The sequence below is a fragment of the Haemaphysalis longicornis genome, unplaced genomic scaffold, assembly GCF_048455015.1.
Source record: "Haemaphysalis longicornis isolate Haplotype H1 unplaced genomic scaffold, Haemaphysalis longicornis Haplotype H1 scaffold_39, whole genome shotgun sequence".
NCBI classification, from domain to species: domain Eukaryota; kingdom Metazoa; phylum Arthropoda; class Arachnida; order Ixodida; family Ixodidae; genus Haemaphysalis; species Haemaphysalis longicornis.
This window is the reverse complement of record NW_027526359.1, coordinates 2,942,948-2,969,884: the sequence shown is the minus strand read 5'-3', so window position 1 is coordinate 2,969,884 and position 26,937 is coordinate 2,942,948. Positions and strand designations below refer to the sequence as shown.

Below are 26,937 nucleotides of genomic sequence, written 5' to 3'. Positions count from 1 at the left end.
TTTAACCTTGGAGTGGTTCTAGGGCAGGGATTAACGAAAGTCTGGCCTGGTATTGTGTCTCGCTTCTCCGGAGCAGGTTTCTCCACCACGAGAAAAAAACCTGTTCCCTGTGAATAAAAAGAAAGCAAGAAAATAAAAGGTCATAGGGCTTCATATTTTGAAACATGACGTGCTATATTGCGCCTGGAAAGATGTCATAACATTGCAATTTCATTACGAGAGGAAGCCGAGTTTAAAGGGATCGGTGTAAGCGTGGTCTTTGTAGGCCGGCTTTTTTAGATTTTGTGTTGCACAGTGAATCACGTAGATCGTCGGAGGGAGAACGCTCACAGAAAAGGGCTCTAACCATTGCGCTATCGAACGTATACCGAAAAAAATGCAATAAAAATTAGCAACACAATGATTCTGCCATTCTGCCGAGCTTTATTCACTTGTCACGATTGCGTAGTTCACAATGAAGTTACAAACATTTCAGACTTCCCGGCTGCTGTCATTGCAAGGCAATCTGCGGAGGGACTGTGGTTGCAGAGAAGAGTTATAACTGCTATTTTATCGGAGCTATCCTGAAAAAAAAAATCTATGACAATCACCTGCTACGAAGGCTCTAACATTACTCACAATGTGAAAGCCGAAGCTAAACGGAATCATCGTGAAGGCAAACCACAGCTGCGCTGTTTCGGTAGATCTCACACTGGGAGGAAAGGGGTTCATTTTTTTTGTGCTCGCCACAAGGTTGCACATACCCTTCCCCATGCAATTACATGGTGATCTTTAGCTGTGGGCCTTGTAATAAAGCGAAAGCATATGAAAGGAAAACCTCGACGTCAGGTTTCTTGGTGAGCTCTCTTTATATAAAGACAACTAATTGCTGCCAAAATAAAACTGGCCTGCGCACACCCAGTGCACGCGCACTCACACACATACGCCCGATTAACACCTGTCCATCACTTCGAGTTGATCAATTCGCTCTCGCGCTGCAAACGGCTAGCCTCCTGCTTAGCTCAGTTGGTAGAGCGACTGCTCCGGTTAAGCGGTGGTCCCGGCTTCTAATCCTGGACCAGGACAATTTTTCTTCAACTGCGAAGGTTCTGAAAAAGCTGTATCTCTTTCCTTTGTATCCGTATGCCTGCATTGAGGTGGATGCCAAACTTTCCTTTGCAGAAATTTACTCCACCTGGGGGTTTGCCCTAAATCTGCCGATTAACAGGCACACACCCTGACCTGCTTATGCTGTGGAACGTCACCTGTAGACGTGCATAATGATCTTCCCTTTATTTTTCTCTAGTGTTTCCACCCCCGGCATTTTGTTAAAGTACTAAGCAATATTTCAAAGCGGGTGCCCTTGACAGGTGTGTATAACGGGTTAATATTTTTCGTTACAGCTTTGCTGGAGCAGGTTTCTTTGTTTACTTTTTTATTTTAAGAGGGTACACGAGATAAATAAATGACTAAAAGCTAGCAAAATGGTTCTGCATTTGCGCTCGCGGCTGGCAGGCGACAGCTGGAAGGGGAACGAAGTCGTATTCCCAATCGCCTGTGGCTTTGTTTTGTTTTTTGTTCTGACGTATTTGCATGTCATGCAGAAGTGCAAAGCAGGAGGTAAAAAAAAAAGGCAGGCAAGTGCAATACGTGTGCGTTTGTTTTTTGCGTTACATGTAATAACGGCCGCTGGGAAAGTGCCGCATTCCATTTTGCCGCGAATCTGAGCAGGCGGAGCATCCGTTCGGAAACGAACTCTTGAAAGTAAATGCCTGCACGCTTCCTTCGGACGCAGAAAAGAACATGTGGCCGAGCCCAGGTGTACCATTTCTGCTGTTTGCCCTGGCTCACGTGGGATTCTCCGCCCAACGACCGCCCCTCTCATTGAAGTTCTACAACTTCAGGACAAAGGTCAGTTCTACTTGAACTTCTAGGAGAAATATTTGGTAGCGTTGCTCTGTGCGACGGGAACGCGTTAGAGCACACTTCCCGCACTAAGCAGATTTGTGTGCACTGAGTAACGTTGATGAATAAAATTCGCCATTTATGCGCCGAATCTGCAGCTGTGAAATGGGGGCGCCGAACTGGAGGGATACAAACTGATTTAGATTAGGTGGTGAACTTAGATGACCAGCAACTACTGGTCTCCAGTGCTGAAAGAGTACGCTCGTCACATTATTGCCGGGAATGAGGGAACACTCCCTCTTCACCATGCTGAATTAGTTAAAGCTCGTTAATTCGAACCCCAACAGGTCTCCTTCTCAGTTTTTGTTAATTACAGTTCGAAATATTTACAGTGAGTAACAACATTATACTGCAATTGGGAAGCATTAAGGGATGTGATTACATTTATGCCTGAAAGACCCCAATAAAGAGCCGCTTGTTCCTAAAGGCGGCAGGCAGGACCATGGAGCAGGACATCTTGCTGGAGCAAACGAATGTAGCAGAAAGCCTTATCTTCGCCTTCTTCAAAACTGAAAAAGAGACGGCCAGCGTTTCACCCGGCCGCAACTTCTCAGCGGACAGCCGGTCTATGCTTCGTCCTCGTCCTCCTTATCATCATTGGCAGCGACAGCTTCTGCTCTTGTGATGCCCTCGTCTGTCAGCGCGCCGCACACACCGCTGTACTCGCATCCTCACCGATGAAGTTCCAAAAGCATTGGTCTTCCAAAACTTCAGTTCTGCAGGATGTTGATTGGTTTTACCCTATTTCGCCTTCTCCGATCTACCAGAGTCCTTCAATGACTTTCTGGTCATGAAACTTCGCCATCAGGCTATGGTAGAGCTTCGTACGCTGCCGCGCCTCGGCGCTGGTGTTGATCGGAGGGCAGCCGGGGGCGTGGTCCGAGCGCGTTTGGCAGGGAATGAACCACGGAGTAAGATAACGCAGACACTCGCCGCCTTATCAGCAGTGCGCTTTCGCTTTACGTGTCGTGGGCGACTCAAATGGACTTATCATTTTGTGAGTGACGAAAAAATTTGGTGCGAACGGGCATGCTGCTACTGCGTTCCTACCTGCCGGTCTGGCCACAGAGCAGCCGCGGCCGCCCGATGCCCTCCGATCTGCGGTGGCGCCACTCGCGGTAGCCTTTGTCCCCGTACGAAACTTGGCCGGGAGTTTCATGACCAGAGGAGCATTGAAGGACCCTGGTTCTACGCAGACCAGAGTGTAGGCACAAAGCATATTTCTCTGGCCGTGGGCCTGGCGCATAGTTCGAATTCTCCGGCTGGGAACCTACTCGGGTTCGAGGTTCTTATACATAGATATCTATGGAGACTTGGCCAGACCAAACCGCAATGTCCCAATCACCCATAAATTCGAATTATTGAAGTTCAAAGGAACAGATTAACTACAACAGCGGGCGCCGAATTCTATACTCCCTCTTAGTCATATTCGACGTGAATTCGGTCTCGTTAGCGGTGGCTGCTCAGCTTTTTAGGTGGAGATAAAAATCGAAAACGTCCTTGTGTCAAGATTTCAGCGCCCATTAATGAGCCCTGGGTAGTCGAAATTAACACGGAGGGCTCCACCACGGCGCACCTCATATAGTCGAGGTGCAACTTGATTGATTGATTGATTGTGGGGTTTTACGCGACGACGCAACGCAGGCGATGAGGTGCGCCGTAGTGGAGGGCTTTATCGTGAGGGCTTTACCTGGGGATGTTTATCGTGAGCTGAAATCTCGTACACACGGGCGTTTTTGCTTTTCGCCTCCATCAGAAAAGCGGCCGCCGCGGCCGGGAATCGAACCCGCGACCTCGTGCTCAGTAGCGCAACGCCTTAGCCACTGAGCCACCGCGGCGGGTGGGGTGCAACTTCGTCCTTACAAAAATTGTTGATGAGAATATATTGAGAGTGAATTGACACTATATTCTGCGGACTTTCTAAAAATTTTTGTATTGAGTTCCAATTGCAAAATCACCGCCGTGTTTCAATTGAAACCCAATCCTGGGCTTTAATTGAAAGTCTTTTGAATAGGGCCAACAAGTCTCCTGAGTTCCAGATGATTTTTGGTTGCCTCTCAATTCCGTTTTCCTGTTGAGGTTTTGCTGAGAAATATCACATGAGTGAATGAGTGAGAATTCTGTTGAGTTTCAGTCGACTCTTTGTCGACTCTCTATCGGTTCTCCTGTTGAGGTCTAATTGACAAATGTCAAATGAAAAGCTATTGAGCGGAGTCAACACAGCCTGTTTGATTTGATGTCAGTTTTGTTATCAAGTTCTCACAACAATTATCTAATGAAGTTCCGCTGACGGTAAGAAATTGTTATGAAAGAAATGAAAGCCACCCAAACTACGCTGTCCCAGAATGGGACAACTATTGACATATTAATCAACGGCTTGTTGAAAAGAAAAAGATTGTGCCGCCGTAGGCACACTTAAGGCAGACGTTTAAGGTCGTTTGTTCAGTCCCTGTTAAAAATTCGGAACAAATATCCGAACTAACCTGCAGTCTTGCGATTCAAACGATCCCGCACAATGAAACCTTACATTTTATGGACACACTGATTCGGAACGTGATAACTTTGCCCAGTACGAGGAACTAATCATAAATCACTGCAAAGATACGCTCATAGTAACACTCAGTCCACGTGATATTTACCACGCACATCGACTAGGAACTTTCCAGCCTAGCAAAAATAGGCCGATCATTAGAAAGTTCACACATTTCGAAGACAGAGACCGTGTTCTTTCGAACGCAAATAAACTGAAAAATACTACGTACAGCTTATCGCAGCATTAGTCACCCAACACCCGTTTGATAGACAAGCGGCTGATTGAATGCATTTGGCAAACCCCAGCCCTGAACTTATAATGCCGAAAATTAACCATCGATAAGGTGTCTTACACTTTTGATCCGACTACGGAAACGCTAGTCCCACGTTCCCCGCAGCTATCTACTAAATTCCCGTCTCAGGCCAATGTAAACAATATTTCGCTCATTCATACCAACGTAAGGGCCTGCTACCCAAGCACGATGCCTTGTACAGCCCTAACACAGCCTAAAGTTAACCAAAACGTGGCTTAATGCATCTATCTTGGACTCTGAATTGCTTCCTCTGTTCAAGGACTTCAATAGTTTCCGTTGCGATCGCAAAACCAAGCGGGGGTTCGGGGGGACTGGAGCGTTAATCGCCGCTCATCACAGTTTACAATGCTGCGCTGTCGACATTCTTTCTAGTCTTGAAGGAATCTTTCTTTACTACAAAGCTGTCGTCCACCCGTTACTATTGGCGTCTGCTACCCCCGCTCTGATTTCGATCCCTCTTTTGTTGCCGAACTTCATGATGCTCTACAAGTGTTAACGTCACCCTCGGATAACGCCCCTATCGTCCTTATTGGTGATTTAACTTTCCCGCGATAACTTGGACTGACCTAGCATTAACGCTGTAGAAACAGAACACTGAAAGTGACTTCATAGATACTTGCCTCAATTTCAACTTATCTCAAATGATTAGCTTTCGTACACGAACGACTCTTAATTCATCAAGCTTACTAGATTTGTTTCTAACGGCCCAACCAGATAAATTTCGTCCGTTTCTAGTTTGAGCTGCCTGAGTAATTATGCCATCAGTGATGCCACTAGCGAATACAACTTTCCCAACCAAAAAAAGTAAAAAGCCCAAACGATAACCTTATACGACAAAGCTTATGATCAAGGTATCAATGATGAACTGATTGATTGATTGATCGCGCCGACGCAGCGCAGAAGACAAGGCGCGCCATAGTGGAAAGCTCCGGATTAATTTTGACCCCGTGCGGATCTTTAACGTGTGCCGAAATTTCGTACACATGGGCGTTTTTGCTTTTCGCGTCCATCATAAAATCGGCCACCGCGGCCAGGAACCGAACCCTGAGCTCTTGCTGAGCAGCGCAACGCCTTAGCCACTGAGCCACCACGGCGGGTCATGAATGTTAAGTATCATCTTTTTACGATTGGTTCCTTGTGGATTTTTCCAAACGTTCTCTTGACAAAAAATGGGAGCTCTTCAAAAACAAAATGCAGCAATTAATAAACGTGTGCATCCCTACAATTACCATTACAGAGCGGCCTACTTCGCCATGGTACAATATTACTTTAAAACTGCTTAGCAACAAAAAGAAAAAACAATTCTCGTTGCGTAAATCCTACTGAAACCACAGGCGCTCACAAACCATCCGTTCGAACGAAACCAAACGGGTTGTCAGAGAATCGTTTGGTGAACACGCGGTCTGCCGCAGCGAAAGGAGCAGCCGACCGGGCCACTAGGGCGACATGCGCAAGTCGGCTTCTCCGCAGCTTACGCTTCGCGTCCGCCGTACACGTAGGCGTTGGCATCAAGGCGCCAGCTGCTGGCGCTCATTAGCGTAGCCATCTTAAGGGAATGATATAAGGCGCGTTCGTCGTCCTATTCTCGCGTCTGTTCATAGAGCAGTCGCAGACGCGTTTCGTCCCTCCCGTTGCGGCGTAGAAGTTCGTGGCTCGAATCCCGGTGCAGCCGCGTCAATCGGAGTTTTTCTGGCGGTGTCATTTCGGTGATGGTTATGACGTCAGTTAGGTCTTGGTGGACCCTGGCATAAAACACTTTCGTGTTAAAACACCAGACATCGCTCTGCGGTTATATTGTCGCACATCTTCCAGCAATCAGTGTCATCTGGAGTGGTGCCACCGCACTGGAAGGTTGGCAAGGTCGTCCCGATACCCAAGAAAGGTCCCTCATCCTCCTCTTCAAACTACCGCCCAATATCACCTATATACGTCTGCTGTAAAATAATGGAACACACAAATCAATCTCAAACAGACAAATTCCTTATATCTCTAAACTTTTTTCCATCCCAGTCAGCACGAATTTCAGCAAGGCCTCTCCTGTGACACCATACTAGCACTCTTTATTAACAAAATCAGCTCAAGTATCGATCATAACATTCATGTAGATGCCCTTCTTCTAGATTTTGAAAAAAAAACTTTCAATAAAGCACTCCATTAGCGCCTTTTTTTCGCGCTTCAATATTAACCCACCACTTCTAGGAATGGGTGAAATGTTTTTGTCAAACCGGGAACAGTTCGTTTAATCCAAAAAGATATCATCTACCAGGCGTACCGTTGTTTCAGGTGTACCTCAGGCTACGGTGTTAGGTCCCCTTCTATTTTTAAGTAACCTACCTCCCAATATACGCCCCAAATCCGTCTATTGGCTGACGACTGCGTGATTTATCGTCCTATTAACTACCCTAATGAATCCCAGATCCTTCCAAATGATGTGAAACTATAAAAAACTGTTACGAAATTGGCTCAGAACTCTGAACATTACGGAAACATCCGTAGTTCCTTTTCATCATAGGAAATCCCACTCGGCTCCTTCCTACTTTTTGTCTGCTTCCGAAATATCCCCCGTGAATTTCTACAAAGATTTAGTTGTACACACTACGCCAGATCTTACTTGGTTGTCCCACATAAAAATTTCTGACGAAGCAAACAAACTTGTCTGATACCTTAGAAGAAATGTACGACTCGCTCCCCCTTCTAATAAACTTTGAGCATATCTAACACTAGCCGTCCAAAACAGGAATACGCTTGCGCCGTCTGGGACCCACACCAATCTACTATATCCAAAACATTAGAATCTGCCCAAAATAGGCCATCTAGGTTTATATATTCAGATTACTCGTGCCATTCAAGCGTTAATAACTCAAAGATCAAAGCACATCTTCCAGATCTTGTACTGCGAGAGGAGAGCCGCTGGATTAGTTCTCTTTCATAAATTGTGGATTAGTTCTCTTTCATAAATTGTTTTCACTCACTATCCGACACATCTGTTATCATGCCCGCGGATAGCATATCTTCTCTCTCTAACCACCACAACCCAGTTTACCCTGTGCATGCCCGTACAACTGCTCACCTTCGGTCATTCTTCGTTCAGACAGAGAAGGATTGGAATGACCTTCCGCCCCACGTCGTGCACCACTCCAGCCCCATTCTTTTCAAAACGCACATCGAAGAAATTCTTCCCTGTATAAAATGCCCCTCCCATCATGTAACACCACGACCTGGGGTTTTTGAGGTATAATAAATAAAAATGATACAAAATAAAATCTGTTTAAAATGCAAAAAAATATTTCTTAAGCTTCTCCCATCAAAAATGTTGTTAGGTGCGCATTGAACGATTGAAATAGTGAGAGAGGTTCCGTGGCAAAGCTTTTCTTTATTGCTCACTAAAGCGACACGGGAAGGCTGGAACCTTACAGGTTCAACCTGGCTGCTTGAATCTATAGCCTGCAAAATACGACAAGAAACAGACTTGTTCGTTTACACGATACAGTATGAAATGATGACCGCATCCCTTCTTCATGAGCATGCTGGTCTTAGTAGCTGGCTATTTCAGACGCTAGATGGTTTGTACTCAAAAGAACGGCAAAAGCACCATATCAACAAATGTATAGACTTTTCTCAGGTTTTATTGCCCTAACACAAGCTAGCCACATCAATCCTGTAGCATCGGCGCGTTGAACCCCACAATCGATCGATCAATCGATCGATCGATCGATCGATCGATCGATCGATCAATCAATCAATCAATCAATCAATCAATCAATCAATCAAGCAATCAATCAATCAATCAATCAATCAAGCAATCATTCAATCAATCAACCAATAATTAATTAACTAATTAATTAATTAATTAATTAATTAATTAATTAATTAATTAATTAATTAATCAATCAATCAATCAATCAATCAATCAATTATAAATCAATTAATCAATAAATCAGTTAATTTTATTACACAATCTCATTAATATTTCAAACAATCAATTATACAATTAATCAATTATTCAATCAATCAATCAATCATTTCTACAATGCGTAGGAAGTGGAATGCCTCCACTATGGCTTCCCCGTTTAAAGCGCCTGAAATCTACGAAAACGAATATGCTTAAAGGCAGGCAGGAAACAGCCAGATCACACCCATGGTTTCGTTAGAGCGTCTTCCACATCTTTCAGGCCCCAAAGCAATCTATGTAGACCAATAAAGAGTACATGAGCAACTACATGACAGGAGAAACCCCAAACTTATCCAGAAGGATACCTGTCAAGCAGTGACTTTTCAAATATCTGAAATTTCAATGGTTGAAATTTCAAAAAACAAAACTGAAAAACCGTAACTCACATGAACTGGTGCCAAAACTGTAACAATGACAAAAAAACTAGAGCGAGATGGTAATATAAACTAAAGTTATTTCAACCGGAAATTATTTCAATTGCCGTTATGATTGCATGCTTACAGACTAGCGATAAAAATACATGAACTGTCCAAAATGGACGTTACGGGAAAAAATAAGTTGTAACTTGAATTTCGGAAAGTCTTTTACACTTTTGTAACACTGAGGTACATTGTAGCAATTATCACTAAGGAAGGATCACTAAGCAGCCGCTATTAGAGACCATATGAGACATGGGTATATCTAGGGTTTCGCCTTATTCGTCAGAATGTCAGAGGACGGTCCCAGTATAACAAGGTACCATGTTTTACTTACGCCAAACATATAGTACCATGTTTGGCGTGTGTTCTTTTTCTGCCACGTGGCCGCTGTTAAGTCTTGTAATGGTTTGTATAACGAGGGAGTGGAACCCGACCACTTGTACTCTGGATGGTATATGTATATGTGTATGTTTTTCAATTAACGATTAGTTGCGAGTAAGCGCCGTGCTGTCTACGTCTTCCTTCGTCCCTGTTTTCTGAGCACTTTTGTTTCCACCAAGATGAACACCTACCAACTAGCCCAACTTTCCTTTCTTCTGAAGAAAACAAATCCAGAAAGAAATCTGCTCCGGCGAGATAATTTCCGAATGCCGTTCTCTGCTGGCGCTACCAACAGCTGTCACACGGCTCCGTTGCAGTGAAAGGAGAGGAAAAAACGCCATATCAGCCGCACAGCCGTCACTTTCACATTTCCATGCGGCGGGAACTGTTCCCCATGATGAAAAGGCTCCAGCGCAGCTGTAGTACAAGCGTCCAAAAGACATCCCATGTGATTGTGCCGTTTACAGTCCCCATGCGCTGCTGACACAAAAATGAAGTTCGGGAAGGTAGGCCCGTAACAAAATTTACATGTAGCAGAGATCTATTTCTTATACGGCAAATTTTATATATAAACGATAGATTATAAAGGCACTTATTGCTCTAGATGGCTGCAAATAATGCCGGATATAAGGTGGACTGGCCATGTCATGCCCGATACATACGGACATTTATGGGCGTATACTAGTCTTTGATGCCCTTATATGCCTCTGGCTTTACTGTATTCGAAGTTTGATACTGCCACATATATTTATAAATGACACTTTTATTCGCCATTCATGATTATGTATGACCATATATGGCTCGTGTTCTTGCAGCAAAAGGCAAATGATGACGCCGGATATTGCCTGATACGTGCATGTATCATTCACGATGTCGCCATGTGTCGCCATATATCAAGACCATAGGTGCTGCGTTTTAAAAATACACGTCACTTGGTCTCGCCTTATTTTATCCAGTTTTGCAGTGCCCTAAAAAGCAAATATTTTTCAACAATTGTTTTCTACAGCAACTTGGTCTCTTATCACTTCGCTGGCATATCCTTCCTTATGTATGGACACATTTCGAGGTTTTCGTATTTACGCAACTGAGTCCGCTGTGATTCCATAGGGGGAACTCTAGAAACACAGTTATCCGTGCGTGAACTGCACGTTAGCATTGAAGTGATTGGTTCAAGCAAGACTAGAGGCCCCACTTAAATCAGAGTCATGCTTTTTGTTGGTGGCTTACGTCGGCGGCAACCTGTGGCTTAGAGTTTCAAACAATAATATCTAGAGGGGAAACTGGCGCTACTGTCAAATGATGCGTAGTTCTGGAACCGGATTGCGTATCGAAACGGGCCGTGTATTCCCAAACCATATCCGGGAGGGGCCCAGGCCGACCACACCGCCCAAGCAGCGACGCAGCACCGTGACGTCACTTTCGCTATGTACGCGACTTCATGCGACGTGGATCCCCCCCCCCCCCCCTTTGTCTCGGCTGCTTTGAGGCGGCCTATGGTTTCGCTCCGTGCGCGGGGCTGGCCTGCGGCTCTGGGGAAACTGACGCACATGTGGTAGAAGTTAAGCTTTTGTAGAAGTTAAGCTTTAATTCCCAACAATTTAATGTTAATCCAGGACATTATATTCAGCCCCGTTTATCTCGTTCAACTCGAAGCACCCATGAGCACAATCTAACTCCAATTTTTGCACGCACTAATCTTTTTAAGCACTCCTTCTTTCCCCGCACAATCGAGCAGTGGAATAGATTGCCTGTTGATGTGTTTTCGGCGCGTGATGTGTCGGACTTTGAAAAGCGTGTACTTTCTGCAATATTTTAAACATTCACTGTGCCGCTACTTTTCTTTGTGTACTGCTATCATTCCTGTTTTTTGTCAGTTTCTTATTTTTTCTTTCTGTTTTCTCACACTTGTTTGACTGTTTTCAGAAATATGTACCAATTTACCATGCGGATTGATGCTTTTTTATGAAATTAATCCCTGCCCACCTGCTTGGTCTTCGGACTGCAGTATGTCTTAAATAAAAAAAAAAAATTAAATAAGTACCTGAGACCCTGAGCTCTCCGCGCTCTTCTTGCGTGCCGGCAAGTTGGCGCTGACCTTCGCATTGGGTTCCTAGATAAGCGCTCGGCTCGGTGCTCCAAGTGCGCGCCCTCGGGTGGACGCTTTCACGTACATGTGGCTATTATACACGTTCCGGAAAGCACTCTCATTAAATTGAAGACAAAAATTTGTTTTGGCATTTTGTGGCCGCGCTGCTTCGCCGCGGCCGATGGTTTCACCCTGAGCGCGAGCCTGGCGTACGCGCTGGGAAGCTGAAGCTCGCTCTCCGCGCTCTCGTGCGCGCCTGCAGTCGCTCGTCTCCCATGCTGTTGCTAGTTGAGCCATACTCGTCTGTCCCTCGCACTCGCGCAGAACTCACCATCACAAGGTCCGCTCTCATAATGGACCTTTTCCACTGCCTCTAATTCCGCATGCGCTTGCAGGTGCCGCCATTACTTTTGGTGGCTCGCTCTTATCTTAGATACCGTTTCTGACAGATGCCGTAGGGACGCCGGGCTCAATGGCAACTTGATGCTGGTTGGCACTCGGGATCGCTAAAGAAGAAGAAGCACCAAGTCATCGGACGGTTACTCACCGACATAAAAGAACTTGCTAAACTTCGTCAACAGCAAATTCAAAGACCATTCTCTGCGCATGAATTTAACAAAGCGGAGCTTGGTGTGTGGTGCAAGGCAACCCTCGTAGCTATCATTGTGAGCGTGCCCCGTGATAAGCAATATTAGACAACGGCCACCATGGCTCAACGAGCCACCAACTGTGCTTTTCCTATTCGCCGCTATGAGCGGTTTTCTTGGCGTGGAAAAGGTCCATTGTGTTCGCCACGCGCGTCCCCCGCGCAGTCATGCGATTGTCGCGCCGCTTACAACTTCTGCTTCATGGATGAGCACGAGCAGCCGCTCGAGTCAACAGATCATGAGTCTGTGTTCCGCGCGAACCCGCCTGACGAAGTAGCGGTCAACGCCTTCATGGACACGCAGAGCGGGTGCACCAACACTACCTGAATTGTCCAAAAGGTTCATAAACGGGGCGAGAGGTGTTTTTCGATACGAAGCGTTGTAGTACGTGAAGCTGCGTTTGGCAACTTGTGTTGTACTGTTGATATTTTTATTCTTGCGATTTTATGTTTACACATTTGTATACTTTTTTGTGTGTGTGTCGCTTGCAGTTGAGGCGTGAACTGTGACGCAATGACCGCGTATTGAAAGGCCGGGCACCACAGAAATCTAGATGTGGTAGCTACAAAATGCGTCGCAGGAAACGGACACAAACTGCTCATCTATCCCCATAAGTGGATCTCGAAAAGTCACATTTTTTGCCGCTATTTGGACTCCCATATCACTATCCCGAAAATAGTGCGCCCGGGATATAACTGTTTTTTTCCACGTCGCATGAAGTCGCGTACGTAGAGGAAGTGACGTCACGCTGATGCGTCGCTGCTTGGGGGGGTGTGGTCGGCCTAGGCCCCTACGGGATATGGTTTGGGAATACGCGGTCTGAGGGCTGCGGAAATTGTGTTTTTTTTTTTTCAACAAAACTCTTACTGCGCGGTTCGCTGTTTACAAATTACATGGCAAATAAAAAAGTTAGTAACCAAAAACAGGTTTTATGAGAATGAAAACAGCGCGTTCAAATGGAAAGCAAACGTGGAGTCGTGGAGGTTTGCGGGCTACGTTTGCCATTTGCCGGCAATTACAGCGGTACACGGACTTCTCCAACAACTGTTCGTAAACGTTTAGACGCTTTCAGTTTTTAAGATTAAGAAAAGGTTTGCGCTCCTAGAAAAAGAAACTGATTACTCTTTGGAGTCTTTTTGGAGCCTGAACTAGAGACATTCAACGAGCAGAGGTCCTAACAGCCACCGGTACTGCTGGTCTGCGTTGTAGGAGCCGGCAATCGCACGAGAGGTGTGGCTCGTTCAATCAATTCGCAACCGTCATGAGCTTGGAAATACATTTCGCTGCGGAATGAGCAGCGCCGCAACTCGTAATTCGCAAAACAACTTCGCCGCACGCAGTGCCGTCATTTGTGTTTTCGTGCTCGCTGCGCCGGCACGAATTGAGAAAACCCACCTAATTCGCAACTCTGGTAAAAAACATTCCACTCAGGGCGGTGTCAGTGCGCGCGCAGCATGCTTTTCAAGGAGAAACGTATTTTTGAACGCTTCTTCCATTACCCCGCGTAGGCCAGCAAATGCGTCCATGCAAGTCAAAATGAAAACAAAACATCCTGTACGATTAAATTCATAGCAACTTCGACGAGCCATCGAGCGCCAATCCGAATCCAGAACTACCCATCACGCCCATTGCGGCGGACGATCGAAGCGCCAGATTTCTCTCTAGTTGTTATTGTATCAAACTCTATGGCCTGTGGCACAAGCAAGATTCAGTGACGTCATGAAGGTCCGGCGGTAATATGTCACGAGATTAGCCACTGATTCGTCTTTGTTACTTGTTATCTCTATTATTTGTTTGAAGTTTTCGATAAAATTATTATCCTTGTTATCGGCAAAAAGCAGCGTTTTTATAAATCAAGCTTGTAATTTGTCATTGAGGATTTTTTGATCAGCGCAAGAACTTTGCTCTTGGCCAAAAACGTGTCGCAGAGCACCAGAACTGGATTCACGGGTATCGTTGTATTTCAGGTCGATCACTTCACCTACAGCAACAATGACACTTTCCAACTGCGGTACGCGATGAGCGACGAGCATTGGAACAAAAGTGGTGGACCAATTTTCTTCTACGCAGGCAACGAAAGCCCCGTGGAAACCTTCATAAACAATACGGTGAGCACTTTGGGCCGGGGAGCGACAAGTTAATTTTGCGCGTTGCGCTGCGGGGGAATAATAACCCTAGTCAGCAGTGCGGCATCATTGTGTTACTCATCGTCTGTTGGGAACTTACTGGAGCGCGAAAGCTTTTCTCACTAACGAGGAGAACATTCTGGCAGCGAAGTGGGACCGAAAAAGTGGTTTTCCCTGCGCTGGGCATAATGTCAATAAAAGTACGTCACGGACAGTCTTCTGCGCCTACAACATACAATACGAAAAGTAGTGTGTTGCTTACAATTTTGTCAGAATGTGAAGACGAAAGGTTACATAGTGACTAAAAGCGAAGAAAAACGCATTACAAAGAGTCACTATGTGAGTCAGTTTTATTCACTTTGTCTTCATACCAACTTGCCAGTTATCGGTGCACGAAAAGTTAGTTTGATCTCGTGTTGACCTTATTTTGAACTGCCTTTTGATCTTTCTGCCGATCTGGGCTGTTGTGTCGTGGTGTGCTTTCTAAAAGGGTCATGGTTTGGGCCTGTTGGTGATGCATAATGGTGATGCATAGCGCTCGTCCTGTTGTCCCCTTTCTTTGTCCGTGTCTAATTTGAGCTTTCAGTTCCCATTATGCAACTAGCGCTCGTCCTGTTGTCCCCTTTCTTTTTGCGTGTCTAATTTGCGCTTTCAATTTCCATTAGGCTTTTGAAATAGCGGCCGCCCGCCACTGGGGCCAGGTGCTTTCTCCCCATTCTGGTGGAGAATGAAGCTCTAAGACCACGCGGTGACGTATAGTAGACACGTTCAGAAAGGTCTATGGTCCGACGCTCTTCCTCAGAACCCTCTAAGTCCCTTCTCCTGTGCACTCCGAATTTCTCCGCGATTCTGTCTACCTCACATTTTTTGTGAAAGCTCGGCAAATCTGAAAGCTTTCCCGGCGAGCTCGATGGTGCACTAGCAATCAAAAGACGTAAGTCGGTTTAATGAGTTGCCGTAAAACACAAACAAAACCCTCACGAAACTAGGCACTAAACAATTTTAAACCCTGAACACCTACGAAAGGTTTAATATAGGTGTATTGGTGTTTTCAAGTCTTTACATCAGTTTTCTTAGGATTCAAACCCTATTTTATAGCTTTGCACTGTTTTTGTTGCAAAAAGTGTTTGAGCAGACTACCACACCCTCGGTTTTCTATATGGTGTTGAAAACGGGTAAATGGGTGTTTGTTTGATTACAGGGACGAATATTACGTCCGTAAACCTACTTTTAAACACTTCCACCTCACCGATTCTGGAAGATGCTCAAGTCCACCACCATAGCTTCTCCTTTGGAAGCAGTACGCCCCTTTCATATTTCGATAAAATATTATTAATCCATTGCCAGTTGTTAGGCAATACCGGCACAGCACACCAATCAGTGTTAGTCTCTGAAAAGTTTATTCTCGTTGTGAGCTTGCAGCAGTTAGTGAGAGTTTGGGTGCGACAGCAGCCAGAAGAAGCATTGACTTCCTCTCTTTTTATGCTTCAGGCCTACAACTTCTTCCGCGAGGGAGAACTAAGACTTAAACTCGGTTGCTCTGGCCTCCACCACTGCGCAATGTAACAGACAGTCGCAGATATAGCTAGCGACCCTGGTAATCGGGCAGCAGACCTTTACTTGAGATGGGGATCAAAGATGAATGTGCGAAAGAATTTAGGAGGAAAGCGTCAGGCCTTCTGGGCAGGAATGAGGCCGGCCCAGCGAAACCACCCATGCCTGGTACTCGGAATAGAAAACAGGCATTTTATGGCCTAGTAATCGGTCTGCTGGTATAAGCAATTCCATTTGGCGTATGAAGGGGCCGTTACAAGTTCTCAGCATTAGTGCAAGCAATGAGGGCAGTCCCATTTTTATTTTTTATTTTATTTGCCCTCATGGCCCGAAGGCATTGCAGAGGGGAGTTGTTGCAGTGCTTACAAATAAACGCAATAAAGAAGTTAGTGTGTTATACAAAGAGAAAAAATTACTTTAGTATACAGTGTTAGCTAGGGCGTCATCAAAAAGATATTTGAGCCCTGCTCGGATAATAGATGCACAGAATGATCATCTAGAGGGAATGTGAGAAGAGATCCACTACATTCTGATGGGCGTAGTATATGCAATGGCTATTAACTTTTCATGAACATTTCAACAGTGTGGTTGAAGAGCGAATGTTTTTGAGTATTGCTCTTGGTGGGGCATCTGGGTACGTCTTCCTCTGCGACCTTTTATATTGGAAGAGTTGAGTGAAAGCCGGTCATGAAGGTGGAGGCATCGTGAGGACAAACACTGGTGTGGACGTACGCTCCTTAGCCGCTGTAGCTCCACTGACAAATCGAGAAAAGCCAGTGTTACACTAGCTTCCATCTTTCAGCCCATGTCATCAAATCCAAAGACCCCTAGTGTGGGCGCCTTCAAGCTTAAATAGAACGTTCCAAATGCTCTTTAGACGAGTAAATAGCGTAGTCGAGTAGAGAAGCTTCAATATTTCTCGTTTTAGGTTGTGAGCGGGAGCTTTGCGAATGCATCCACGACATCGTCTGCACGCGAGAACTGCTATAATACCACGCACGGTTAAAAACGCTGACTTGGGTTTCGGATAAACACTCAAGACATTATATTTTTCCGTTCCCTCCTAGGCACCAAAAGCAAGGCCATCTAATTTCACTCCCTGGATGCATTCGTCGCTAGATGTCATATGGGACATTCCGGAATCGATTCCGACAAGAGCATGCCTCGATGGGGACTACTACAGTTAACACTTCACCACATTAGCCGGCTGTACTGTGGCGCAAACCACATGTTTACAAACGACTCATGTACAACTCAGCTCAGTTTTTGCGGAATCTCTCTTCCCTCGGCAAGGAGACGTTCTTCTATCCCCTTGATCGGGCATCATCATATACGACCGCCGAGCTTCACGCCGAATAGGAAGGTAGCCGATACGTGGTACGCCAGCCGCCTACGCAATGGACCATCTAGATGGCATCAAAAGCAGCGTTTCAAAGCCTGCAACGTAGGCTGCTTCACCATTCACGAACATTCATAGATAAATGAAATACGAACACGGAAATAAGAACAAGAACACAAAAATCGAAAAGTACTGTTCTTACAAATTTAATAACGGCGCACTATTGGTATTACTTGGACAGCCACTGTTCCCAACGTTGTTACTCTAATTAAGCCAAGCTTCAATTTCACATTCACGAAAATAAATGGTGCTATTTGTTTATTCTGGTACATACTGCCACATAGGGAGAGACAATAGAGGTTCCTTCAAGGAGCAGAGATTACTGGAGCGAACTTTTGGTCCGCTGAAGCTCATAGAAACTACACGAACGTAGAAGCAATCAACGGAGTGATGTGGGCGGACTGGCACCGGCGAATCGAGTGCCGCGGGTGTTTGCGTTGTGAGCATTTACAATTCGACTTTAATCCTACGAGAACCATTGAATCAGATGTAGAACGTTGACAATGAAAGACGAACATTCGATTTAAGCGACGACAGGCGACACACTCTTCCTATCAAAGAAGATAGCCAGCGCGTCATACGAAACAGAGATACGGAAACTTGCCCTTCACTTCTAACTTACATCAGACTGCTGTTCCCCACAGATTTTGTCAAAAAACACAATAAGCCAACCAAATGGTATAGTTCACGACATCGCCCCCTCTAAGAGTGCATTGACTCCTTGCTAAAATAAAAGGGTGATTGAACTTCTTCATACAAGTTGAAAAATACAAGTTCTTCACTAGTAATCAATCTTTCAGGGAGGATGCAGCCGAGTTGCGTCTAAATGTTCTTGGCACGGGAACGTTGATTCCTCCGAGGTAGTCGATCATGACGCCCATCTCGGGGTCGGCACGCAGTTGGAAGGTTAGGTCGCTTTCCGTTGCGTTGCTGAAAAAGAAAACTTATTCGTCGGAGTCCCATGGCGTGGGTCGAGAGGATCCTGGGACAGACAGTCGGCGTCCGAATGTTTCTAGTCAGATTTGTAAACGATGGCCACGTAAAATTTCTGCGTCCGCAGGCTCCATCGTTCAATGCGGCCTGAGGTGTTCTTCAGGCTTGCAAGCCAATACACTGCCTTGTGGTCTGTTACCACATCAAATGAACTGCTGGAGACATAGGGGCGAAACTCAGAAATTTATTTATTATTTATTTTATTTACAACACCCCTAAAGGCCCTGGGTGTAGCCCGAAAGAACCCATTCCCGTTTGACCCCTTCTCGTTTGAACCCATTCCCGAAACGCCCTTCCCGCTAGACGCGTCCCGTGTGCGCCCGTTCCCGAAACGACCTTCCCACTTGGGCGCTTCCTGTTTCAGCCCAAAACGCCCTTCCTGTTACAACCCGCTCCCAAAGCGCCCTTCTCATTTGAACCCGCATCGTTCCCACGCATTTGCATTTCTGAAAATATGCGTTACCGCATTCGAAACTGTTCTCCAAAATGTGCATATGCTTACAAGCAACGGGTCATGCACTGAAAACTTGTATGCAGCAAATTTTCCGGAATCGACCGATATTTCCGGCCGATAAAAGTTTCTGAATGCCTTAGGCCGATACTGCCCTTTTGACACAAAATTTGTAGCGTCGAAAGTGTACTAGAAGGATACCCAATATCTTGAGTAATGCACGCATTGGATTTTTCTGCAGTTGGTGTTCGTACGTGCAGCAGCAATTTATTTATCAGCCGCTCGTATGCTCATTCTTTGGAGCGTAGCTTTGTCTTCGGTTTCGAGGGATCTATAGATCAAAGATGTCCGTAGAAGAGACTTTAAAAAAGGCAAAAACATGTGCAGAAATCGGAGAATTGACTACTATTGCTTTCCTATGTGAGTAATGGGCAGATTTCTTATTTATTTACAGATATTTTACGACCTGGTCGGGCTCATGCAGTAGTGAACATAAAAAATTCCCCCGCATTTCCCCGAGGGGGAGAATGTGAAAGTGCGAATGCACGGTTGTCGGCCCGCTTGCGGCGCTTGCGCTCGGCCCCCGCAGCCCACCGCCTTGCCGCCTTATCTTCCATCTCTTCCATCGGGTTTGTAGTATCACGTGTACACCACGCAGTTATCAAGCCGCTATAACGCCGCTGAGTCGCCAACGCACGCCGCTGACGACGTAGTTTGAATGCGTTAAAGATATAAGGCGCGTCTAACACTGATATCACCGTCGCGTCTGTGGCTTGGGCGGTAGCGCGTCGCGCTGCGACCCGCAAAGTCCTCGGATCGAAACCTGGCGCCGGATGCTGTTTTTTCTTTAAAGAGCACTGCGGACGCCGCCGCCGACGCCGGCGGTGGATGGTTTGGGGTCGCTTATAAAGAGCATTCGCTCTTAAAACACATCAGTATTGGTTGGCATAGTTTAAAAACGCCCAACACAAATAAGTAAAAGACATAAATATGTTATAGACGCAAAGAGGTCCGAACGCAAAGGGGTACGCACAACGATATGCATTCGTAATGTATTTCAATTTTACAACACCACGATTCAATCAGAACACACATTTTCAATACGTGGGGAAAATTCTTCTAACCATACCGAGTTCACTGTTCGTTCAGTTAACTTATTCCAGTAAGAAATTGCACGAGGAAACAAAGAGAACTTTCGAATAGTAATTCAGCTGATTGGCTGTCAAATATTTTTACTACGATGTCTTCTCGCTAAACGCCTGAAAGGCCCTTGGAGGTAGTATTCCCACGACAATTTACGTTTCTGTAGTAAAAAAATAGGCTAGATACGACCCGGCGCTGCTTAAGTTTCTGAAGATTTGCTCTATTATTCAAATTGAGTACACTAGAGTGACGGGAATAAATAGAATCAATAAAACGCAGAGCTAAGTTTATAAATTTCGCCGCTTCTTATGACTGCGATTTTTTATAGCCAGATGTGACATATGTATCCAGATACATATTACTTTATTGTTATACATATTTTTATCTTTTATAGTTTTCATCTGTTTCTTTTGGACATTGATGTACACTTGCGCTATTATAATGATTAAATGTGTTAGTCCGCCAAATACGATTTCTTTAAAAGTGAGGGTGTTTTTGCGATTTTTTATTTGTGCTTCCGTGGCGCTTTTCTGCGCTTTTTGATTTTATCATTTTCGGTTACAGAGTATCAGATAGTTTTGATTTATTTAGTTCACTTTTAACATTTGTTGTCTTTTCTGGGGGGTGGGATTTCAATAATTGGTTTTTATTAGTTATTTACTCGTCCTTTGAGGAATATCTTTAAGCTTGAGTTAAAGTTAGCTCTAGAGTGTCGATAAAATATATGTTTGTGTATAAACCTTTGGTTGATCGTGTGTGTTAGTAGTTCCTCCTCACACTCTTTCGGGACACGGTCATGATGGCGTTGTTTTAATGTAATAAAGCTTAAGGGCCTGGTGTTCTGGGGGTGGATCTAAAGAGGCTAGAGACGAGAGTCAGTCGACCGAACAAGTGCAAACGAGGGCAGACGCAGGGCGACCCTCGCGACCTAAATACATTTAGTTAAGTGCATTTAGGTATTTTGCTGTTTTCGTTTTCATAAGCGACGTGTTTGTAAATTTGTTATTTGGTTTGTTAATTTAAAAGATTTGTTTGTTAGACTTTGTGAATTTAAAAGATTAAAATATTTGTTAATTGGTATGACTTTAATTGTAACCAAATGTAAAACAATATGAAAATATTTTTATAATGTTTCATAAACTGGGTACGTTATTCCGGGAACGGACTAAACAGGAAAATACGAATCGGGAAGGTTTTTTCGCTCCGGGTTGAAATGGGAAGGAACAAACGGGAAGGTTGAAATGGGAATGGGTTCAAACATGAACGGGCCAAGTGGGAAAGGGCGAAACGGGAAGGTCGTTTTGCGCGGGGTTGAAACGGGACGGAACAAGCGGGAAGGATGAAATGGGAATGGGTTCAAACGGGAACCTCCCAAGGCCCTCGAAGAAGGGTTTTACATAGGGAAGGGCTTCGAGAAACAACCAGAGTACATGTGCATTCAGGTATAGCAAACAACCAAAAGTTTTTTTTTTATCACGCAACAAAGCAAAGCAGTTCATCACTGCATGTGAAAGTTGAAGGAGCGATTTAAGCAAAGCATAAGAATAGACAACGTACATAAAAACTTGGAGAGCAAGCAACAACGTACAACACATCAAAAATGTCAAGAATACACAGCGAAAAAAAAACACAACACATTAACGAGCGCGGCGCTGTTGTGCAAATTATTTCCTTGAACTTGGCTACATCAGTTTCTATTGCTATGTGCGAGAGTAAATTGTTCCAATCAACGATAGTGCGTGGTATGTGGATTGGGCGTATGTGGATTGCCGATACAAAATGTGTTTCACTTTGTTAGGGTGACTGCGGCGAGTAACGATAAGCGGAGAGGACATAAAAGAATCATCTGGTGTGCGCAGACGAGGAAAATTTCATGAAATGCAGAGAAGCGGGAGTGTTTCGACGAATGCTCAAGGATTGTACATCGGCCCGTTTTTTAAAGGTTGTAACGATGGTGAATGAGGAATGATCCGAAAAAAATACAACGGGCAGCACGGTTCTGCAGGGCTTCCTAGTTAGCAGCTAAGTATACCTGATCGGGATCCCAAACAGCAGCCGCATATTCAATTTTCAGGCGAGAAATTGTGGTGTATGCCTGCTCTCCTACGAGTGGTGGAGCTTGCTTGACGGTTCGTGTAAGTAATCCAAGAGTGCCGTTAGCAGCAGCCAGGGTAAAATGGTCCATATGATGGCAAGGCATTCTTTCTCAGATAATAAATAGTCTTGTTTTTCTTTTGACAGACCGGGGCTGGCGTAAGCGGTTACTTTTTCGCAGCCCCTCTGCTTTTTGACGAGGACAGCTCCCAAGCCTACATCACCGGCGTCTGTGTGCATTTCTTTCTCGGTATACTCTTCGAAATTCGCAAGCACAGGCGGTCCCTATAGGCGGTTTTAAAGCTCGCTGAAAGAATTCGACTGCTCTTCCTCTTAGCAGACCTGAACCCTGTCTTTAGGAAGGCTTATGAGAGGTTCAGCAATTTTTCCGAAGTTTTGAAGGAAGCGCTGATAGTATGCGGAAACTCCGCGGAACCTTCGCACGCCTTTCTTGTTTTTCGGCCCCGGAAAGTTGGTGATCGCTGAAGTTTTGGCCGGATCAGCCGGAACTCCCTCGGCGTTGTCGGCATGGCCCAAAAGCCTCAGTTCCTCGTAGGCGACGCTGCACTTTTTGGCTCCAGCATTAATCTAGATGTTGTTAGTGCCTCAATTCCCGACTCCAACGTTTTCAGACCCTCGTCGAAGCCCCGGGCTTATACGACCACGTCTTTGAGGTATGCGAAGCAGGTGTGCATTGTGGGACATATGCATTGTATTGTAGGCCGGCATTGTAGGCCGGCATGAAGGTCGGGCTCCATCATCGGTGATATTAAAATGCTGCAAAATGTATTTCAAGTTATTTCAATCAAACTTGAGCAAAATAAGAGAGGCTGATAAACAAAAACGCAATTCGAACAATTTATTTCTTTGCAAATTGGTGCCCTGCCTATATGTATCAACCGCTTCTGGAATTGAAAATGTACACAAAACAAATTTCAGCGCTGCATTGCTACTGAGTCGTACGTCACTTGTAGATCAAAAGGCAAGGTGCTATGCCAATCTTTGTTTGCCCTGTAAAAAAAGCGGATGGAACCTTCACCGCAAAAGAACAAAAAACAGCGAAGTTGTCCAAAGATTCCAACCACGGACTTTCTAAACAGAAGCCCAACACCCAAGCTCGACCACGCAACCCGACATGGCGGAGGCCAAGAATTTGGTCGGGTGTGTTTAGTTTAGGCCGTATTTGAGAAATGTTGGAAGTCGGAAGAGGCAAACTATGCTTATTTTAATAAAGAAAAGCTGTCGCGCCTCCGCATTCTCCCCTGCGCAATCTAAGGTAGTCGCGAATGGAATGGAATACGCCGCTAGAATTATGGCGTTGACAAAGCTTGCTCCTCATGCACCGAACTTGCAGACAATCCCCTTCATGCTAACACTACAAACGATGCAGCCATATATAGCTCCCTTATTTGCCTATCAAAAAGCTGTCGCAAATCCCTGATATCTGCGATGAAAGCCAAACAAAGAATGAATGAATAAGCGCTTTCCAACACAAATAGCTCTCAATTTATCTCAAGGCATCCGATTACCGCAGAATAAAAATAAATATATTTTTTTGGCTGAAAGTAATGACTACAAACCACGAGACGCTGTCGCCCGCTTTCCCAAGCTTTCTCGAGCTGCGTCGTCGTCGATAAGGCCTGGATCAGACTGTTGCCGCAACTGTCGTAATATCTCTGCAGAATGACGTCATTCACGCCTCAGCCAACCTAACGGCGTGACACGCCGGTTTTTACGTCCGTAGCTCACGATAAGGCGGTTACGTCGATAGTCTGAAAACAGCCTAACTGGCCAGCATAGACATCAGCGTTGCTCGCTCGTCGGCTGGCGCCCGATGCATTTTGGCGACGCGTGCCGACGCGCCTAAACGCCGTAAATACGCTGCATGTGGTTGCGGCTTTACATTACGCCCAACTAGAACACCTCCGGTGTTAAAAGAGCTGTCAGTGCTCGCAATCGAATCTCGGTCCCTCGCGTTACGGATCCGGCGTCTGTGCGATTAGGCTATCATCGCACTCGCGGCGTACACCATTTCCTTTCCTTTCGTATCTTGGACATTAGCTTAGGAATTTGGCTGAGTCGAAGCGGACTTTCGATTGGGACTTTTGTAGTTTGGTTTTTCAAATTTAGAGGGTAGATCAAAGACTCTAACTACGTTTTTATACAGAAAGCTTCACTTTTTAATCCTTCTCCTAAGAAAGGGGACGACCGAAGAAAACCAAAGTTAAAGCTAATGAAAGCCACCAGCTCCACTGTTGCCTGAGTCTTCGCATCTCAATTGGAAAGATGGCGGAATCTTTCCTAACCGATTGGGTATCGCTTTCGAAGACAGCCGAACAACGAATTTTGTTTTTTCTCACCCCACCCTCAGGGAATAATGTGGGAATGGGCTCCAGAGTTCCAGGCACTGGTTGTGTTCGGCGAGCACCGCTACCAAGGAAGCTCCCTGCCATTCGGAAATGACTCCTTCAAGGCAAGTAAAATGGGGCAGTATACGGGCCTGAACGCAATCCTCTGTACACAGCCCGAGAGATCCTTAACTGTAATGTCGGCTCACAAATTTGGAACCAAATAAAATTACGTGCGAATGCTAAATTAAAACTAATCACGAAGTGAATAAATATTATCTTTCACGCAAGTTATCAGCTTCCTCCGAATTCTATAAAAAGTTGATTGTCTGTTCTCGATTACAACCAATTATTCTCTCTACGATTTGCCCATCGCGAAAGAAAAAATTGCGACATATGAATTTGGTAGGGGTATGTTTTCTCTCGGCTCGTCGTGATTTGGATGATAAATATTTTCCTAACACCTGAGGGCGTGCTAATAAATAAAACAATGGTAAATATACCAGAACCTCTGCGAGGCTTTTAGTTTGAGTTACCAATGAGGTACGCCTACCAGAAAATAAATTGTCTGTTACAGTTCATAAATGGGATTCCTTGTTTCCAGCATCGCTTCTTTATTTCTCCTATCACGTTTTTGGCCACAATTCCACTTAATTAGCGAGAGCTTTACCCGTATCCAGTTCGGAGCGCAATATTATCATTATCCCGCTTAGCTGGGGCCTCGATGATATGCGCGAAAAAACTAAAACCTGGAGCAACTTCCGGAAATCCGAAAGGAAGCAATTAATGAGGCTCTGCAATCAACAAACCTCTAGAAATTCGTGCGATCAGCTTGAAGTGCAATCGATGGGTACATTGACAACGTGCTTACATATTTAGCGGCGGAGCGTTTTGGGCCGCGTAATATCCGTACATCGCACCTAAACGCCTGAAATATGAGGGGAAGTGGCGACGAGGCATGGAACACACGGACAGGTGTTGGGATTGCGCGCCTCAAAAACAAAATGTGGTTACTGAGGTCCCCCGAATGGAATTCGGGATCTCTGCGCCGTGAAACCGGCAGCCTAACCATTGGACTACCACAAAGGCCGGACGCGGGCGGGGTTAGCAGCGGCGGGTAAGAATAACAGGTTCAGCAGATTCCAAAGAAAAAAATTCAGATAAGCTTGCACTTACGCAAAAGACTTGAATGCCAAAGCTGTTGTATGTGAGCACTGCCGGATATATAGTGAAGATTCAGTATCCTCGTTTATTTGCATAGTTTCCGTGCTAGTTATCGTCGTCATGTGTGTCGAAGAGGTCGTCGCCTTCTTCGCGGCGAGTGGCGGATGCAATCTGCCTCAGCATTGCAGATTTACACAAGCTCAACTGGCGAAGTTTGCACTAAGCCGCGCATGGCTTGAACCATAGCGAAGCTGCAGAATTTCTATATACGTCAGCACTGAGGGACACATCAGCTGGCATTTGTAGAAGATGGAAATTGGTTATTTACATGTTCCGTCGTTTCTTTGCACTGGTATATATAGTCTGGTAGAAGTTAATAACAACCATAGCTCATGTAGTGTGCTACTGGGCGAAAGCAGCGGACAAAAATGTCAACGCGCGCGCGCGTTTTGAATGGAGAATGCGCTTAACGCGGGACGTCGTCTTCATTTTCACACCTAGTCTTTTTAAGGTCCGCGCAGGAATTTAAAAGCAGATGAAGTGTGATAAATCATGGCAACAGCTCGCGTCACGTTCAAAATACTCGAAGTAAGGCACTTTTTGCGCTGTACAGATTAACAACCTGCTGCGGCTGCGGTTGTCGTTCTTAGGTTGTCCTCGAGTATAGTAGAATTCATCGTCGTATGCATCGACATCGTGATATCGTCGTGTCACTCATGTGAAGCATTATATGCGCGGTAGCACTTCACGACAGTGCTGGAATTTTTTTTGCTATAAAGCCACTGCGCGAGCCGGGGACTCTGTGGCCACCGCGACGCACGCGCTCACCAGCGCCCCGCATTTTCGTGGTATTTTGGCTGAAACGGTGAACTTACGGCTTTTACAAAAGCTCTGCTGTTTAAATTCGCTTCCCGAGGTCGGAATCGAAGCTGGGTCTCTCGGTTTATAGAACCGCGTCTATCCGATTGAGCTACTATTGAGCTTCCGTGCGGGAAACGTGCGGGTGAGTGACATCCCCGAGTGAATACATTTCGATAAGATGTGAGGGGTTAGAGCAGCATTGTCTCGATAATGAAAATCTCACCTGGGCGTAGTTGAGAGGAGGCGCCGTTGAGATGGCCAAGCGGGGTGGATGACGATAGGCGCATCAGCGCGAGTCGCGAGCCTGGTCTTATTGCAGAGGTGACTAGGTTTTTGAGACAGCAGCAGGGCTGTTGGCCATCCAGCAGAGGTGTTACGAAGGAGATTTCCCTAGCCTAGGAGTGCGCGGCCTGCTTGCCATGTTACTGCATATGAGTAAGTATCCATTCCAAGCGAGTTTTAGTGCCGCCCTGAGCGAGTATGTTAACCACAAATTGAATCTGGTGGACAGTAGTATGGTCAAAGAAGG

General features: G+C 45.4%; 2 protein-coding genes across 3 annotated transcripts in view; both read left to right on the top strand.

The window, feature by feature from the left end:
* Nucleotides 1-26,937, top strand: part of LOC144178049 (lysosomal Pro-X carboxypeptidase-like) — a 164,098-nt gene that overhangs the window by 898 nt on the left and 136,263 nt on the right. The gene's annotated exons all lie outside the window — the stretch shown is intronic.
* Nucleotides 1,650-26,937, top strand: part of LOC144178037 (lysosomal Pro-X carboxypeptidase-like) — a 41,747-nt gene continuing 16,459 nt past the window's right edge. The window contains exons 1-3 of one of the 2 annotated variants that reach the window (XM_077705573.1): nt 1,650-1,890; nt 14,243-14,383; nt 24,407-24,508. In XM_077705573.1, the coding sequence (XP_077561699.1) occupies nt 1,783-1,890; nt 14,243-14,383; nt 24,407-24,508 (351 nt within the window). In that variant the 5' untranslated portion in view covers nt 1,650-1,782. The remainder of the gene's footprint in view (nt 1,891-14,242; nt 14,384-24,406; nt 24,509-26,937) is intronic. The other variant, XM_077705572.1, reaches the window with a different exon arrangement.